Source organism: Bufo bufo, chromosome 2, assembly GCF_905171765.1.
Source record: "Bufo bufo chromosome 2, aBufBuf1.1, whole genome shotgun sequence".
In the NCBI taxonomy this organism is placed as follows: Eukaryota; Metazoa; Chordata; class Amphibia; order Anura; family Bufonidae; genus Bufo; species Bufo bufo.
The window spans coordinates 738,359,711-738,376,209 of NC_053390.1; the positions used below are offsets into that span (position 1 = coordinate 738,359,711).

Sequence of the window (16,499 nt, forward strand, 5' to 3'; positions counted from 1 at the left end):
TGGCCCCTCACACTGAGTGTACTTACCTGGCTCCCCGCTCCCTGTGCCTCTCCTGGACCCAGCAACACTGCTGCTTCTCCCTGTGCGTGGATGAAAACATCCAGTGTTGGGGGGGGAAGGGGCACAGTCACCCGTCACCGTCTGCCATTGGCTCCCTGCTCCCTGCACCACTCCTGGTCCCCGCACCACCGCTGCTGCTTCTCCCCGTGCGCAGATGAAAACACCCAGTGTCAGTGGGGGGGGGGGGGGGGGCGGCGAATAGCAGACGGTGACGGGGACGAGCCTCCCTAGAATCGTGGGTGACGCTAGGGAGGCTCGTCCCCATCCCTGTCCCTGCCTGCCATTGGCTGCCAACCACCCCCCTGACACCGGAGGTTTTCATCCACGCACGGGGAGAAGCAGCCGTGGCGGAGCGGGGAGCCAGGTAAGTAGAATCAGTGTGAGGGGCCCGGCATATGGGGGGGGCATTTGATAGTTTCGGATAACCCCTTTAATGTTATAATATTAAAATTGCAATGTAAATTTAATGATTGCTGTCTGGTTTATATGTATGCAATATTGTTTCATGCTCTATGTGAATGCTTTTAATACAGTCCTGATCAAAAGTTTAAGACCACTTGAAAAATGGCAAAAAATCATATTTAGCATGGCTGGATCTTAACAAGGTTCCAAGCAGAGCTTCAACATGCAACAAGAAGAAATGGGAGTGTTATTAAAATATTTTTTAAGCATTCAATTTAATGAAAACAACGAATAGACTGAAACAGGCTGTTTTTCAGCTGATCAAAAGTTTAGGACCACACCTCCAAAAAAAACTTTAAACCCCCCCCCCCCAAAACAGAAATCCAACTTCCAAACATGAACTCAGTAATGAGTATCTCCGCCGTTATTGTTTATGACTTCAAAAATTCGTTTCGGCATGCTTGATGCAAGCGTTTCCATGAGGTGAGTGGGAACATTTCTCCAAGTGGTGAAGACGGCCGCACGAAGGCCATCTACTGTCTGGAACTGTTGTCCATTTTTGTAAACTTCCCTTGCCATCCATCCCCAAAGGTTCTCAATTGGATTTAGATCAGGGGAACACGCAGGATGGGCCAAAAGAGTGATGTTATTCTCCTGGAAAAAGTCCCTTGTCCTGCGGGCATTGTGTACTGTAGCGTTGTCCAGTTGAAAAACCCAGTCGTTACCACACAGACGAGGGCCCTCAGTCATGAGGAATGCTCTCTGCAACATTTGCACATAGCCAGCGGCCGTTTGACGCCCCTGCACTTCCTGAAGCTCCATTGTTCCACTGAAGGAAAAAGCACCCCAGACCATTATGGCGCCCCCTCCACTGTGGCGCGTAGAAAACATCTCAGGTGGGATCTGCTTGTCATGCCAGTAACGTTGGAAACCACCAGGACCATCAAGGTTAAACTTTCTCATCAGAGAATAAAACTTTCTTCGACCTTTGAATGTCCCATGTTTGGTGCTCTCTTGCAAAGTCCAAACGAGCAGTTCTGTGGCGTTCAAGGAGACGAGGTCTTTGAAGACGTTTTTTGTTTTTGAAGCCCTTCAGTCTCAGATGCCGTCTGATGGTTATGGGGCTGCAGTCACACCAGTAAGGGCCTTAATTTGGGTCAAAGATGGTCCAGTGTTATGACGGACAGCCAATTGGATCCTCCGGCTCAGTGCTGATGAAATTTTTTTTTGGGTCTTCCACTTGACTTTTTTGTTCCATAACCGTCAGGATGATTTAAGAAATTCCAAATTACTGTCTTACTGCGTCCCACCTCAGCAGCGATGGCGGCTGTGAGAGACCCTGCTTATGCAGTTCAACAACCCGACCACGTTCAAAAAGGGAGAGTTTTTTTGCCTTTGCCATCACAACGTGTGACTACCTGACAGAAAATGACAATGAATCCACATCTTTGCACAGATTTGGCTTTTTAAAGGCATGTGGTCCTAAAATTTTTATCAGCTGAAAAACAGCCTGTTTAAGTTTAATCGTTGTTTTCATTAAATTGAATGCTCAAAAAATGTTTTGTCTCCATCTTATTTCTTCTTGTTGCATGTTGAAGCTCTACTTGGAACCTTGTTAAGATCCAGCCATGCTAAATATGATTTTTTGCCATTTTTCAAGTGGTCTTAAACTTTTGATCAGGACTGTATATAGTTGGTTATAAGTGGTTATGTAATGCCAATGGAAGCAGTAGCAGCAGAGAGGAGGAGACTTTCTCATGGCACATGTATATACTCTCTTGGTATCTACTTATTTATCTTCATAATGATTGCTATTAATGATTTGCCATTTGGTTTACGTTTGACTTCTGTTTTATTCTTTTTGTGCCCTCTTACACCGAGTTATTTATTATATATTAGTCACTTCCTTGTTTTTAATTTTTCCCATCATCCCTCTTTTCAGATTGCTAACTTTAACCTTTTTCCTGATCCATTGCTGACGTCCCCCGTGACCCATGTCTGAAGTCCTCCAAGGTTAGCATCCCTTAAGCATATTCCGTCTGGTGTTTCCATATGTTACTTATTATTTGTCTTATTTCATTCCACTTATTTCATGTCAACATTTTGAGATGGTTTCTTTTTTACAACTGATTTGAAAACGATTTACTAACATTTTTTTAACATTTTGAAAGGTGAATATTCCCACTAAACTTTACTACTCATCATAGCTTTTATTCCTTTAATCTAATGTTCTCCAGTACAGTCCTTAAGGAACCCCAACAGATCATGTGGTCAGAATTTTCATAAAGGGGTGTTTAACCTACATTCAGAGACCCTATTAGGGAATTATGAGCCATTAGAAGGTGGAGTCCCTTGATCAGGATGCTCCCTATTAAGCTTTATGCACATGAATGTGTCCATTTTGTGGTCCGTAAACTGCTGATCCAGTCCATGTGTCGTCTGAACTTTTTTGGTTAATCCATTGACTTTTGCGGACATATTCTTTTTGCAGAACGGACCTATGGATGCAGAAAGTACACTGATGATCCATGTGCTTTCCGCATCCATATGACCATTCCACAAAGAGCTATAACATTTCCTATACTTGGCTGCAAAATGCGGACCATGGGCCCATTGAAGTCAGTGGGTTCACCAAAAATGCGTATGCGGCAGAAATTATATCCATATTTTGCAGATCGTCAATTTGCAGACCACATATGGGTGTGTGCATGAGGCCTTAACCAAAGCAAGAAGTAACAACAAGGAGCATATCTTGCTGTGGAGGACCCAACACATTCATGCTTTGCATTGCCAGCCCAATGATTTCAGTAAGCACCATGCAGTACTTTACTTCTCCTGTGGAGGCACTACAGGAGAACTGAACACTTGCTGTCAGGTTCCTCTGCAGATTATAGCTGAGTGGTGGGAGTCCTAGCAGCGGGATACCCTGTGATCAACCTCTTTTGACGGGAGCCTGTTAACGGTTGAAAGCAGAAGATCCCTTTAATTATTCACTAAGTTAATTATCAGCACATGGGTTTTGTCTGTGGGGAATCCTCACGTCCTTTAGAACTGGTTTAAGAAACAATCGGGCACATATTAAGACCAGTGTTTTAGATGCTGGTCTTAGTAACCCCCTGTAATGGCGGTGAATCGCTGAAGTTATGTAGAGTCGCCAGCCTCTCCATAACTTTGGGGCATCCAGCGCCAGTTTTAATGTAAGACGGCTTCCTTACATTCGGCCCCTTCCCCGCCCACACCATGCCCCCTTTTTTTAGACCTGGCATGAGCGGGGAAGAAGTCGTAGAATCTGTGGCGGATATACGCCACAAAAGTAGCGTATATCTGTTCGTAAATAACCCCCTATGTTTTAATCCGTCCACTTTGTGGTTGGTTTCCAGAACCTGTTTTCAATTTATACTTTCTGACAATAGTTCTCACATTTTAGAGAATTCTGGAATAAAAAAAAAATCAAAGATGCTGAGCCGAGACTTTGATAAGCTCGTCCTCCTTGTAAAGAACAGAAAGATAACATATTGCGAATACTTTTACTATGGTTGGATCTTTTCTTTATTTTATTAAAGCATACTTTTTCCCTGCGGTACACTCCAGTAGATATTTCTGGGTTGTTTTTTTTAATCTGTCAGCATTGGATCAAAGGCAAGGCTTGCAAAAATTTTCTTTTGCATTTATGATGGTTTAGGGATTCAACCTCTAAAATAAATGTTACATGCTATCAGGCTGTCATTGTGTTATGTCTGAATTCTTCCTCTTCCAGTCTCCATTTGCCCTCGGTGTTTCAACATGTTTAATAGCCCACAGTGACAGCGAGGGAGATTGATCAAAAGTGTGTTTAGTTGCCCATAGCAGCCAATCAGATTCCACCTTTCATTTTTCAGAGCTCCTTTGAAAAATGAAAGGATCTATCATATTGGTTGCTATGGGCAACTAAACCAGTTTTCCTTTGCACCAGTTTTGATAAATCTCCCCCATTGTGTCCATGGCATAATGTCATGTGACTGCATCGTTTCATCACTACGGATGCGATGGACACAATGGGGGACATTTATCAATAATGGCGTAATTTGCGCCAATAAAATACTAACAATACAAATCAAAAGTGGTGATTTATTTCACCTCATATAAAAAGGCACACACGCTTGTAAAATGTGACTTTTGAAAAAATATTAACCTGATTATCCACCTATTTCTCTCTATTTGTGACATTTTAACACCAATGGCACTAAAATGCAACTTTTTTAAACCAAAATGTGCCATTTCAGCATTTTAGCCACCCCCTGCCAGACCACACCTGAGACTTTTGAAGCATATTTGCGACATTTCCAGTGGTAAATTGCGGCTTTTGTCTCAGACTCGGGACATTTTTGCAATTGTTTTGTTTTTGCTGCAAAATCCTGCTGTTTAGCTCATTTATGCGTCCTGCGTTAACACTTGTTCCCACGACGAGTTCTTTTCATAAATGCGACATTTTGACAAAAAAACACCACTTTAGCTGGCTTAATTGTCCGTAACAACTTGAGGCATTTCTGCTAATAAGACGATGATAAATGATGCGTAATATGCGCCAATTTGATAGCTCCGCCCACTTTGACATTTATAACTCATTTCCGGCGTGATGCGTTCTTTATGGTGAAAAATCTGGAGAAAACAGTTGATATATTTGGTGCAAATTAAAACGCCATTCTTTTTGGCGCATTTTACGCCATTATTCTGGTGCAACATGCTTAGTAAATGTCCCCAAATGTCCCCAAGTGTCACTACGTTTTAGTAAACAAAAGTTAATAAAAACAAAAATTCTAAAAAGAATAAGCTACTATCTACCAGTAATTTAAGCATTGTTCACGATTGCTGCTCGATCCCCCTGCAGTCGTACATTTATCACTTATCCTGCGGATAGCTGATAAATTTTGGTAATCAGAAAACACTTTTAACATATTTAATCACTTTAGGCTTCATGACGTATATATCCATGATGAACAAGGACCAGTGTGTGTTCCATGACTAATATATTGGTCATGGTGATCTCTCAGGTAATAATAATAAAATGTACAGGGAGTGCAGAATTATTAGGCAAGTTGTATTTTTGAGGATTAATTTTATTATTGAACAACAACCATGTTCTCAATGAACCCAAAAAACTCATTAATATCAAAGCTGAAAATTTTTGGAAGTAGTTTTTAGTTTGTTTTTAGTTTTAGCTATTTTAGGGGGATATCTGTGTGTGCAGGTGACTTTTACTGTGCATAATTATTAGGCAACTTAACAAAAAACTAATATATACCCATTTCAATTATTTATTTTTACCAGTGAAACCAATATAACATCTCAACATTCACAAATATACATTTCTGACATTCAAAAACAAAACAAAAACAAATCAGTGACCAATATAGCCACCTTTCTTTGCAAGGACACTCAAAAGCCTGCCATCCATGGATTCTGTCAGTGTTTTGATCTGTTCACCATCAACATTGCGTGCAGCAGCAACCACAGCCTCCCAGACACTGTTCAGAGAGGTGTACTGTTTTCCCTCCTTGTAAATCTCACATTTGATGATGGAACACAGGTTCTCAATGGGGTTCAGATCAGGTGAACAAGGAGGCCATGTCATTAGATTTTCTTCTTTTATACCCTTTCTTGCCAGCCACGCTGTGGAGTACTTGGACGCGTGTGATGGAGCATTGTCCTGCATGAAAATGATGTTTTTCTTGAAGGATGCAGACTTCTTCCTGTACCACTGCTTGAAGAAGGTGTCTTCCAGAAACTGGCAGTAGGACTGGGAGTTGAGCTGGACTCCATCGTCAACCCGAAAAGGCCCCACAAGCTCATCTTTGATGATACCAGCCCAAACCAGTACTCCACCTCCACCTTGCTGGCGTCTGAGTCGGACTGGAGCTCTCTGCCCTTTACCAATCCAGCCACGGGCCCATCCATCTGGCCCATCAAGACTCACTCTCATTTCATCAGTCCATAAAACCTTAAAAAAATCAGTCTTGAGATATTTCTTGGCCCAGTCTTGACGTTTCAGCTTGTGTGTCTTGTTCAGTGGTGGTCGTCTTTCAGCCTTTCTTACCTTGGCCATGTCTCTGAGTATTGCACACCTTGTGCTTTTGGGCACTCCAGTGATGTTGCAGCTCTGAAATATGGCCAAACTGGTGGCAAGTGGCATCTTGGCAGCTGCACGCTTGACTTTTCTCAGTTCATGGGCAGTTATTTTGCGCCTTGGTTTTTCCACACGCTTCTTGCGACCCTGTTGACTATTTTGAATGAAACGCTTGATTGTTCGATGATCACGCTTCAGAAGCTTTGCAATTTTAAGAGTGCTGCATCCCTCTGCAAGATATCTCACTATTTTTGACTTTTCTGAGCCTGTCAAGTCCTTCTTTTGACCCATTTTGCCAAAGGAAAGGAAGTTGCCTAATAATTATACACACCTGATATAGGGTGTTGATGTCATTAGACCACACCCCTTCTCATTACAGAGATGCACATCACCTAATATGCTTAACCCCTTAAGGACCGGGCTCATTTTCACCTTAAGGACCAGGCCATTTTTTGCAAATCTGACCAGTGTCACTTTAAGTGCTCATAACTTTAAAACGCTTTGACTTACCCAGGCCGTTCTGAGATTGTTTTTTCGTCACATATTGTACTTCATGACACTGCTAAAATTGGGTCAAAAAAGTTAATTTTTTTGCATAAAAAAATACAATTTTTACCGTAAATTTTGAAAAATTAGCAAATTTCAAATTTTCAGTTTCTCTACCTCTGTAATACATAGTAATACCCCCAAAAATTGTGATGACTTTACATTCCCCATATGTCTACTTCATGCTTGAATTGTTTTGGGAATGATATTTTATTTTTTGGGGATGTTACAAGGCTTAGAAGTTTAGAAGCAAATTTTGAAATTTTCAGAAATCTTCAAAATCCCACTTTTTATGGACCAGTTCAGGTTTGAAGTCATATTGTGAGGCTTAGATAATAGAAACCTCCCAAAAATGACCCCATTCTAGAAACTACACCCCTCAAGGTATTCAAAACTGTTTTTTCAAACTTTGTTAACCCTTTAGGTGTTCCACAAGAGTTAATGGCAGATGGAGAAACAATTTTGAAATGTATATTTTTTGGAAAATTTTCCAATATAATCAATTTTTTCCAGGAGTAAAACAAGGGTTAACTGCCAAACAACACTCAAAATGGGTTGCCCTGATTCTGTAGTTTGCAAAAACACCCCATATGTGGTCGTAAACTACTGTTTGGCCGAACGGTAGCACATAGAAGGAGGGGAACACCATATGGGTTTTGGAAGGCAGATTTGGCAGGACTGGTTTTGTTTATACCATGTCCCATTTGAAGCCCCCTGTTGCACCCCTAGAATAGAAATTTCAAAAAAGTGACTCCATCTAAGAAAGTACACCCCTCAAGGTATTCAAAACTGGGTTTACAAACTTTGTTAACCCTTTAGGTGTTCCACAAGAGTTAATGGCAGATGGAGAAACAATTTTGAAATTTCTATTTTTTGGAAAATTTTCCAATATAATCAATTTTTTCCAGGAGTAAAACAAGGGTTAACTGCCAAACAACACTCAAAATGGGTTGCCCTGATTCTGTAGTTTGCAAAAACACCCCATATGTGGTCGTAAACTACTGTTTGGCCGAACGGTAGCACATAGAAGGAGGGGAACACCATATGGGTTTTGGAAGGCAGATTTGGTAGGACTGGTTTTGTTTATACCATGTCCCATTTGAAGCCCCCTGTTGCACCCCTAGAATAGAAATTTCAAAAAAGTGACTCCATCTAAGAAAGTACACCCCTCAAGGTATTCAAAACTGGGTTTACAAACTTTGTTAACCCTTTAGGTGTTCCACAAGAGTTAATGGCAGATGGAGAAACAATTTTGAAATTTCTATTTTTTGGAAAATTTTCCAATATAATAATTTTTTTCCAGGAGTAAAACAAGGGTTAACTGCCAAACAACACTCAAAATGGGTTGCCCTGATTCTGTAGTTTGCAAAAACACCCCATATGTGGTCGTAAACTACTGTTTGGCCGAACGGTAGCACATAGAAGGAGGGGAACACCATATGGGTTTTGGAAGGCAGATTTGGTAGGACTGGTTTTGTTTATACCATGTCCCATTTGAAGCCCCCTGTTGCACCCCTAGAATAGAAATTTCAAAAAAGTGACTCCATCTAAGAAAGTACACCCCTCAAGGTATTCAAAACTGGGTTTACAAACTTTGTTAACCCTTTAGGTGTTCCACAAGAGTTAATGGCAGATGGAGAAACAATTTTGAAATTTCTATTTTTTGGAAAATTTTCCAATATAATCAATTTTTTCCAGGAGTAAAACAAGGGTTAACTGCCAAACAACACTCAAAATGGGTTGCCCTGATTCTGTAGTTTGCAAAAACACCCCATATGTGGTCGTAAACTACTGTTTGGCCGAACGGTAGCACATAGAAGGAGGGGAACACCATATGGGTTTTGGAAGGCAGATTTGGTAGGACTGGTTTTGTTTATACCATGTCCCATTTGAAGCCCCCTGTTGCACCCCTAGAATAGAAATTTCAAAAAAGTGACTCCATCTAAGAAAGTACACCCCTCAAGGTATTCAAAACTGGGTTTACAAACTTTGTTAACCCTTTAGGTGTTCCACAAGAGTTAATGGCAGATGGAGAAACAATTTTGAAATTTATATTTTTTGGAAAATTTTCCAATATAATCAATTTTTTCCAGGAGTAAAACAAGGGTTAACTGCCAAACAACACTCAAAATGGGTTGCCCTGATTCTGTAGTTTGCAAAAACACCCCATATGTGGTCGTAAACTACTGTTTGGCCGAACGGTAGCACATAGAAGGAGGGGAACACCATATGGGTTTTGGAAGGCAGATTTGGTAGGACTGGTTTTGTTTATACCATGTCCCATTTGAAGCCCCCTGTTGCACCCCTAGAATAGAAATTTCAAAAAAGTGACTCCATCTAAGAAAGTACACCCCTCAAGGTATTCAAAACTGGGTTTACAAACTTTGTTAACCCTTTAGGTGTTCCACAAGAGTTAATGGCAGATGGAGAAACAATTTTGAAATTTATATTTTTTGGAAAATTTTCCAATATAATCAATTTTTTCCAGGAGTAAAACAAGGGTTAACTGCCAAACAACACTCAAAATGGGTTGCCCTGATTCTGTAGTTTGCAAAAACACCCCATATGTGGTCGTAAACTACTATTTGGCTAAACGGCAGGACATAGAAGAAGGGGAACGTCATTTTTGGAAGGCAGATTTTGCTGGACTGGTTTATTGACACCATGTACCCTTTCAAGCCCCCTGATGCACCCCTAGAGTAGAAACTCCATAAAAGTGACCCCATCTAGGAAACTACGGGATAAGGTGGTTGTTGTTTTGGGACTATTTTTGGGGTAAATTTGATTTTTGGTTGCTCTATATTACTCTTTTTTGAGGCAATGTAACAAAAAAATGTAATTCTAAAATTGTTTCTACATTCACTATTTGGTTTTGTGGAACACCTAAAGGGTTAACATAGTTTGTAAAGTAAATTTTGAATACCTTGAGGGGTGTAGTTTCTTAGATGGGGTCACTTTTTTGGAGTTTCTAGTCTAGGCTACATCAGGGGGGGCTTCTAATGGGACATGGTGTCAAAAAAAAAACTGTCCATCAAAATCTGCCTTCCAGAAACCATATGGAGTTCCCTTCGTTCTATGCCCTGCCGTGCGGCTATATAACCATTTACGACCACATATGGGGTGTTTCTGCAAACTACAGAATCGGGGCAATAAATATTTAGTTTTGTTTGGCTGTTAACCCTTGCTTTATTACCGGCAAAATGGATTCAAATTGAAATTTTGCCAAAAAATTGGTGTTTTGGCACAGTTTTTATTTTATATTTTTAACACCGTTCATCCGAGGCGTTTGGTCAAAAGTTATTTTTATAGCGACGACTTTTACGCACGCGACGATGCCCAATATGTATGGCTCTCAGACTTTGGAGACACTAAGCAGGCATCCTAAAACTGCGGCCCTCCAGATATTGTAAAACTACAATTCCCACCATGCCCTGCTGATGGCTGTAGGTTGTCTGGGCATGCTGGGAGTTATAGTTTTACAACATCTGGAGGGCCGCAGTTTGAGGATGCCTGCTCTAAAACTAATATTTTTTGGGGAAAGAAAAATTGTTTCCGTGTCTCCAAAGTCTGAGAGCCATAGTGTTTTATGTTCTCTAGTGGACTGTTGAGGATTATAAAAATTTAGTACTCCATGGAAGTGTGATACTCCCTGAAGCAATTGATAATGCAGAGGCCCGGATGATCGGGGCAAGTGTCACATTGAGTAGTGGTGTCCTTCCGTATCCCCCTCTTGTGACACACTCTGCACTTTTTTTGGGTTCGTCCCTTCTTTCCAGTATGGGGGACCACACCTGGAAAGTGTTGGCCAGGGACGATCCGGGCGCCTCCAATTCCCGAGGTACTCCGGCCTGCTCTTTCCCGGTCCGAAAAGATCAGGTCTTTGAGGACTGCCTCATAGAACTGGAGGAATGTCCCTGTGCTGCCAGCGCTTCGGGATAGTACAAAAGAGTTGTACATGGCAACCTGTACCAAGTAGACCGCAACTTTTTTGTACCATGCCCGGGTTTTGCGCATGGCGTTATATGGCGTGAGGACTTGATCAGAGAGATCAACTCCTCCCATATACCGATTGTAGTCGACGATACAATCGGGCTTGAGGACCGTTGCCGCGGTACCTCGCACAGGGACAGGGGTGGTGCCGTTACCGTGGATTGTGGACAGCATAAGGACATCCCTCTTGTCCTTATACCTGACCAGCAACAGGTTTCCACTGGTAAGGGCACGGGTCTCACCCCTGGGGATAGGTACCTGGAGGGGGTAGGCAGGGAGGCCGCGTTGATTTTTCCGCACGGTCCCACAAGCGAACGTGGATCTGGCGGCAAGGGACCTGAACAAGGGAATGCTGGTATAAAAGTTATCCACGTACAAGTGGTAACCATTATCCAGCAGTGGGTACATAAGGTCCCACACGAGTTTCCCGCTAACACCCAGAGTGGGGGGACATTCTGGGGGTTCAATACGGGAATCTCGCCCCTCGTACACACGAAATTTGTAAGTGTACCCTGAGGCACTCTCACAAATTTTGTATAGCTTCACGCCATACCTCGCCCGCTTTGTTGGAATGTATTGGCGGAAACTGAGTCTCCCCTTGAACGCAACGAGAGACTCATCAACCGCGACCTCCCTTCCAGGTACGTAGGCCTGCTGAAATGTGGCCCCAAAGTGATCGATGACCGGCCGTATCTTATACAGCCGGTCATAGGCAGGATCACTTCGGGGTGGACATGCTGCATTATCGGAATAATGCAGACATTTCCGGATGGCCTCAAACCGGTGACGTATCATGACCATACTGTACAGTGGGGTCTGGTATAGGACGTCCCCACTCCAGTATTGCCTGACACTGGGTTTTTGGACTAGACCCATATGCAGCACGAGGCCCCAAAATGTCCTCATTTCGGCTGCACTGACCGGCGTCCAGCCACCGGGTCTAGCCAAAACTGAGCCTGGGTTTTGAGCGACGAACTGTTGGGCGTACAGATTCGTCTGCTCCACCATCAAATTCACCAGTGAGTTACTGAAAAAAAAAAAAACTAAAATAGTCTATTTCAGTAAACCCCACTGTGGGAATCTGGATTCCAGGATTGCCAGCAAAATCCGGAATCTCAGGCTCAAAGTCCACTGGGGGACACCAGCTAAGTTCATCGGCAGGGGGCTCCGGTGGACTTATTTGGTGGGCCGGGAAACCAGTACGAACCCCAGGGCGGCTCGTACTAGGGTGGGCCACAGGATCCCTAGCATGTGGGGCCCCTGGCTCCGCCTGGCGGCGTCTCCGCCGCCTTGGTGGCTCATCGTCATCAGATGATGATGAGGAGGATGCGGATGATAAAAGGAATGTGGGGTCATCCTCATCCTCACTGGGGCTCTCAGAGTCGGAGGCAATCTGGGCGTATGCCTCCTCGGCCGAGAACATGGGGCAAGTGGCAGGAGGGGTCTGGGTTAGGGTTAGATGGAAGTTTGGAAGTTTGGAATAAAAGTACTTTTTTTTTTTTTCTAACTTACTTTTCCCTTCTTTCCCTGCCTAACGGTGCCTCTCCCTCACTGACCCTAACCTAGCTGGTGCTGGACGATGCTGCACGGTCAGGGTGCTGGACAGGAAGAGGAGGGGAGAGAGGAGCGCAGGAAGTTTGAATCTCGCGCCTCTCTCCCCTGCACCAATCAGCACCCTGGACAGCGGCATTCAGCACCAGGGCCAGCACCGCCTCTCCAAATCCTCGGACTGCGATAGGTGGTGTATAATTACGCCACCGATCGCAGTCTTTTTCCGGTTCATCGGGTCACAGGACACCCGAATGGACCGGAAACGCAGAAAACCGCAGGTCTGAATTGACCTGCGGTTTTCTGCGATCGCCGATACGGGGGGGTCAAATGACCCCCCCCTGCATTGTTACGGGATGCCGGCTGAATGATTTCAGCCGAAATCCCGTTCCGATTAACCCCTGCGGCGCCGGAGTTCCGATTTTAAGTCAGGACGTACCGGTACGTCCTCGGTCCTTAAGGACTCGGGAAATAGGGCGTACCGGTACGTCCTAGGTCCTTAAGGGGTTAATTGGTAGTAGGCTTTCGAGCCTATACAGCTTGGAGTAAGACAACATGCATAAAGAGGATGATGTGGTCAAAATACTCATTTGCCTAATAATTCTGCACGCAGTGTATTTATATAGCGCCACCATATTCCGCAGCGCTTTACAAATTCATAGAATTCATGTACAAAACAAAAGTAACTGGCTAATATACAACTTAAAACACTAGGAGTCAGGGCCCTGCTCGCAAGAGCTTACAATCTACTGCTGCTGTACTCGTGAGGTCAGCATTAGATGAACAGCTGTTACACACACCTGTGTCCTGCGGCAACTTTAGATGCCATGGTCAACAGTGACCACAGCATCTAAGTGGTTAGACCAAGCGAAGGGGTTCCCTCTTTTAGCCCCCAACCCCCTTTCCCCAGGTGCTGAGGGAATGTCATTGTGGCCACAGGCTTAGGCCTCTTTCACACGACCGTATGGCTTTTTCAGTGTTTTGCGGTCCGTTTTTCACGGATCTGTTTTTTGTTTCCGTTGTGTTTCCGTTTCCGTTCCGTTTTTCTGTTCCGTTTTTCCGTATGGCATATACAGTATACAGTAATTACATAGAAAAAATTCGGCTGGGCATAAAATTTTCAGTAGATGGTTCCGCAAAAACAGAACGGATACAGAAGACATATTTGTGGGCAATAATAGGACATGTTCTATCTTTCAACGGAACGGAAAAACTGAAATACGGAGACGGAATGCATACGGAGTACATTCCGTTTTATTTGCGGAACCATTGAAATTAATGGTTCCGTATACAGACCGTATACGGAACGCAAAAAAACGGCCAGTAAACGGAAAAAAAAAAAAAAACGGTCGTGTGCAGGAGGCCTTTATATCAATCTCTGCTCAAGGCAACGTCTAATAGCCTGCCTGTCGGTGTGAAGCTGACAAATATAATACATAATGGATCGTGATAAAAAAAACTGTTTAATAAAATGGCAGAAAAATAAATAAATAATCACCTTTTTTCTTACACAAAAAACAGGACCTAAATTTATAGTTCAGGTCTTATTATGTTCATTTTTTATCTTCACCAAACTGTGAACACAAATAAAATGTGCTCCAAAATGGTCCCAATGTAAACTTCAACTTATCCTGCAAAAAAACAAGCCCTGACGCTGCTCTGTTAACCTAATAATAAAAAGGTTATGGCTCTTGGAACAAGATTCCCCCCCCCCCCCCAAAAAAAAAGCGATATTGTGCAAAAGTAGTAAAACTTAAAAAAATTATATAAATTTGCTGAGACCGATCACGAGAACAGAGGTCCTGTGCCTTGGTATGAAAGAGCGGCAGGTCATGTATCTCTGCTGCTGCTGCTGCTCCATTCATTCTCTATGGGAGTGCCGGAAATAGCCGAGCGCTGTACTATTTTTGGGAGCTTAGGAGTCCTGGCTATACATTAGCATGCAGCACACAGACTGTTTGCCTGTTTGCAGGTTTACTGTGGGGAGTAGAAAGATAGAAATTACAGACTCAAAATCAGCATCTTTTCCCCTATCCAGATTCTCTTTAAAGGTGTTCTCCAGCAACCTTGCCCTAAAATGTGAGCAGGACTGGTTTCCTCCACTTGCAGAGCTGCGTAGAGGGTCAGGGGGCAGGGCCTCCCTACACTGCTCTACCATAGATGGTAATTAGGGATGAGCGAATCGACTTCGGATGAAACATCCGAAGTAGATTTGCATAAAACTTTGTTCTAATAATGTATGGAGCAGGAGCTCCGTACAGTATTAGAATGCATTGGCTCCGATGAGCCGAAGTTATTGTTTGCAAAGTCTCGCGAGACTTCGCGCAATAACTTCAGAAATTAATTTGTACTGTAAAAAAACATTTCACGAACTTGGGTTCGGTTCCAAGTGGTACCTTGGAACCGAACCAGAGTTCGGGAAATGTTTTTTTTACAGTATAAATTAATTTCTGAAGTTATTATGTAAAGTCTCGTGAGACTTCGCAAAGTAATAACTTCGGCTCATCAGAGCCAATACATTCTAATACTGTACGGAGCTCCTGCTCCATACAGTATTAGAACAAAATTTTATGCGAATCGACTTCGGATGTTTCATCCGAAGTAGATTTGCTCATCTCTAATGGTAATGACGTCATCCTGCCTACAATATTCCATCAAGGCTGAGCAGCCTGACAGGAACACTCACTAATATGTAGTTAATGCAAGTGCTGGAGTGTAATGTGCAGTGAGGCTCTCCCCCTGCCTACATTCTAGGACAGGTTGCTGGCAGCCATTTTAGATAATTCCTGGAGAAACCCTTTCTCACTAGTGGGGCTGCCCAGCCAATTAGAATGATCTTCTCCTTATTGAGATCCTGTGACTACCATTCACTAGTGTATTGGTTATTATAGTGGCCTGTACCTAGCTGTTTGTGACCCTGGATATTGACTGACTGTGCGATCTATTAAACCCCTCTATGCGTCCACTGGATTTCTACGTAGCGACCACAGAGATTAGGACCCCTGTGTTGCGCTTGACTTCTGCCTAGTTTGACCCTGCTTGAAAACTATAAGATTTCTTATTGCTGCTAGCAGCCATCTTCTACATCACTTCCTTCTCCTTGGTTTGTATATAAGCTAACCAGAAAATCAGCTACTGGTCAACTAACACGATTTCACTTTTTCTCTGGGTAACCTTAAACTAGGAGCATAACAAATCTGTAAGGTGAAGGCTTTCCAAGAAAGTAGCGTAGTCCTACAAAAACACGGAGGAATTAGGTATTACCTGGCTAAACTGGTACGGATACATGTTTGATTTATTTCTGGTGACATAGGGAAAGGTATTGAAATAAGGCTTTAAAAAGCCATCATCTTATTATAGACATAATTTCCTTTTCGTTGGGAGAAGAACAGTACTTATTACTGAAAGAGCTGTAATCAAGGCTCAGAAAGTGGCGGCACGAGTCATAAAAATGTGATTTTATGCACAATTTTACCGTTACTTGACATTTTCACATGCTTGAAGTGCCCACACAGGTAACAATTTTAAGCATTTTTATTTCAACGAGTCTTTTAAAATATTCTCCATTGAATAATCTGAGTATACACAGAATTTATTTAATATGATGCTATCATGCATTTTACCATTTTTATCTTTGTATTTTATTATCATTCTGAGATAAAGTTTACAGTGCTGTATGGTTAAAATAATTATACTTTAAGAATCTCTTTAAGAAGCAATTGCTTTATACACACACTCAGATTAGGAATTCCTTCACTATTCTGTGCTTATCCAAGAGTGACTATGGGGGTAATGATCATTTTCCATGGGCAGATGTCTGCACAGATTGACAATGTAGGAAGTGAAAACG

The 16,499-nt window shown here is 42.7% G+C and overlaps 1 protein-coding gene across 7 annotated transcripts in view; it reads left to right on the forward strand.

The window, feature by feature from the left end:
• APBB2 (amyloid beta precursor protein binding family B member 2) overlaps positions 1–16,499 on the forward strand; it is a 349,600-nt gene that overhangs the window by 140,520 nt on the left and 192,581 nt on the right. For all 7 annotated transcript variants that reach the window (XM_040418935.1, XM_040418940.1, XM_040418941.1 and 4 more), the window contains one exon: positions 2,405–2,475. In XM_040418935.1, the coding sequence (XP_040274869.1) occupies positions 2,457–2,475 (19 nt within the window). In that variant the 5' untranslated portion in view covers positions 2,405–2,456. The remainder of the gene's footprint in view (positions 1–2,404; positions 2,476–16,499) is intronic.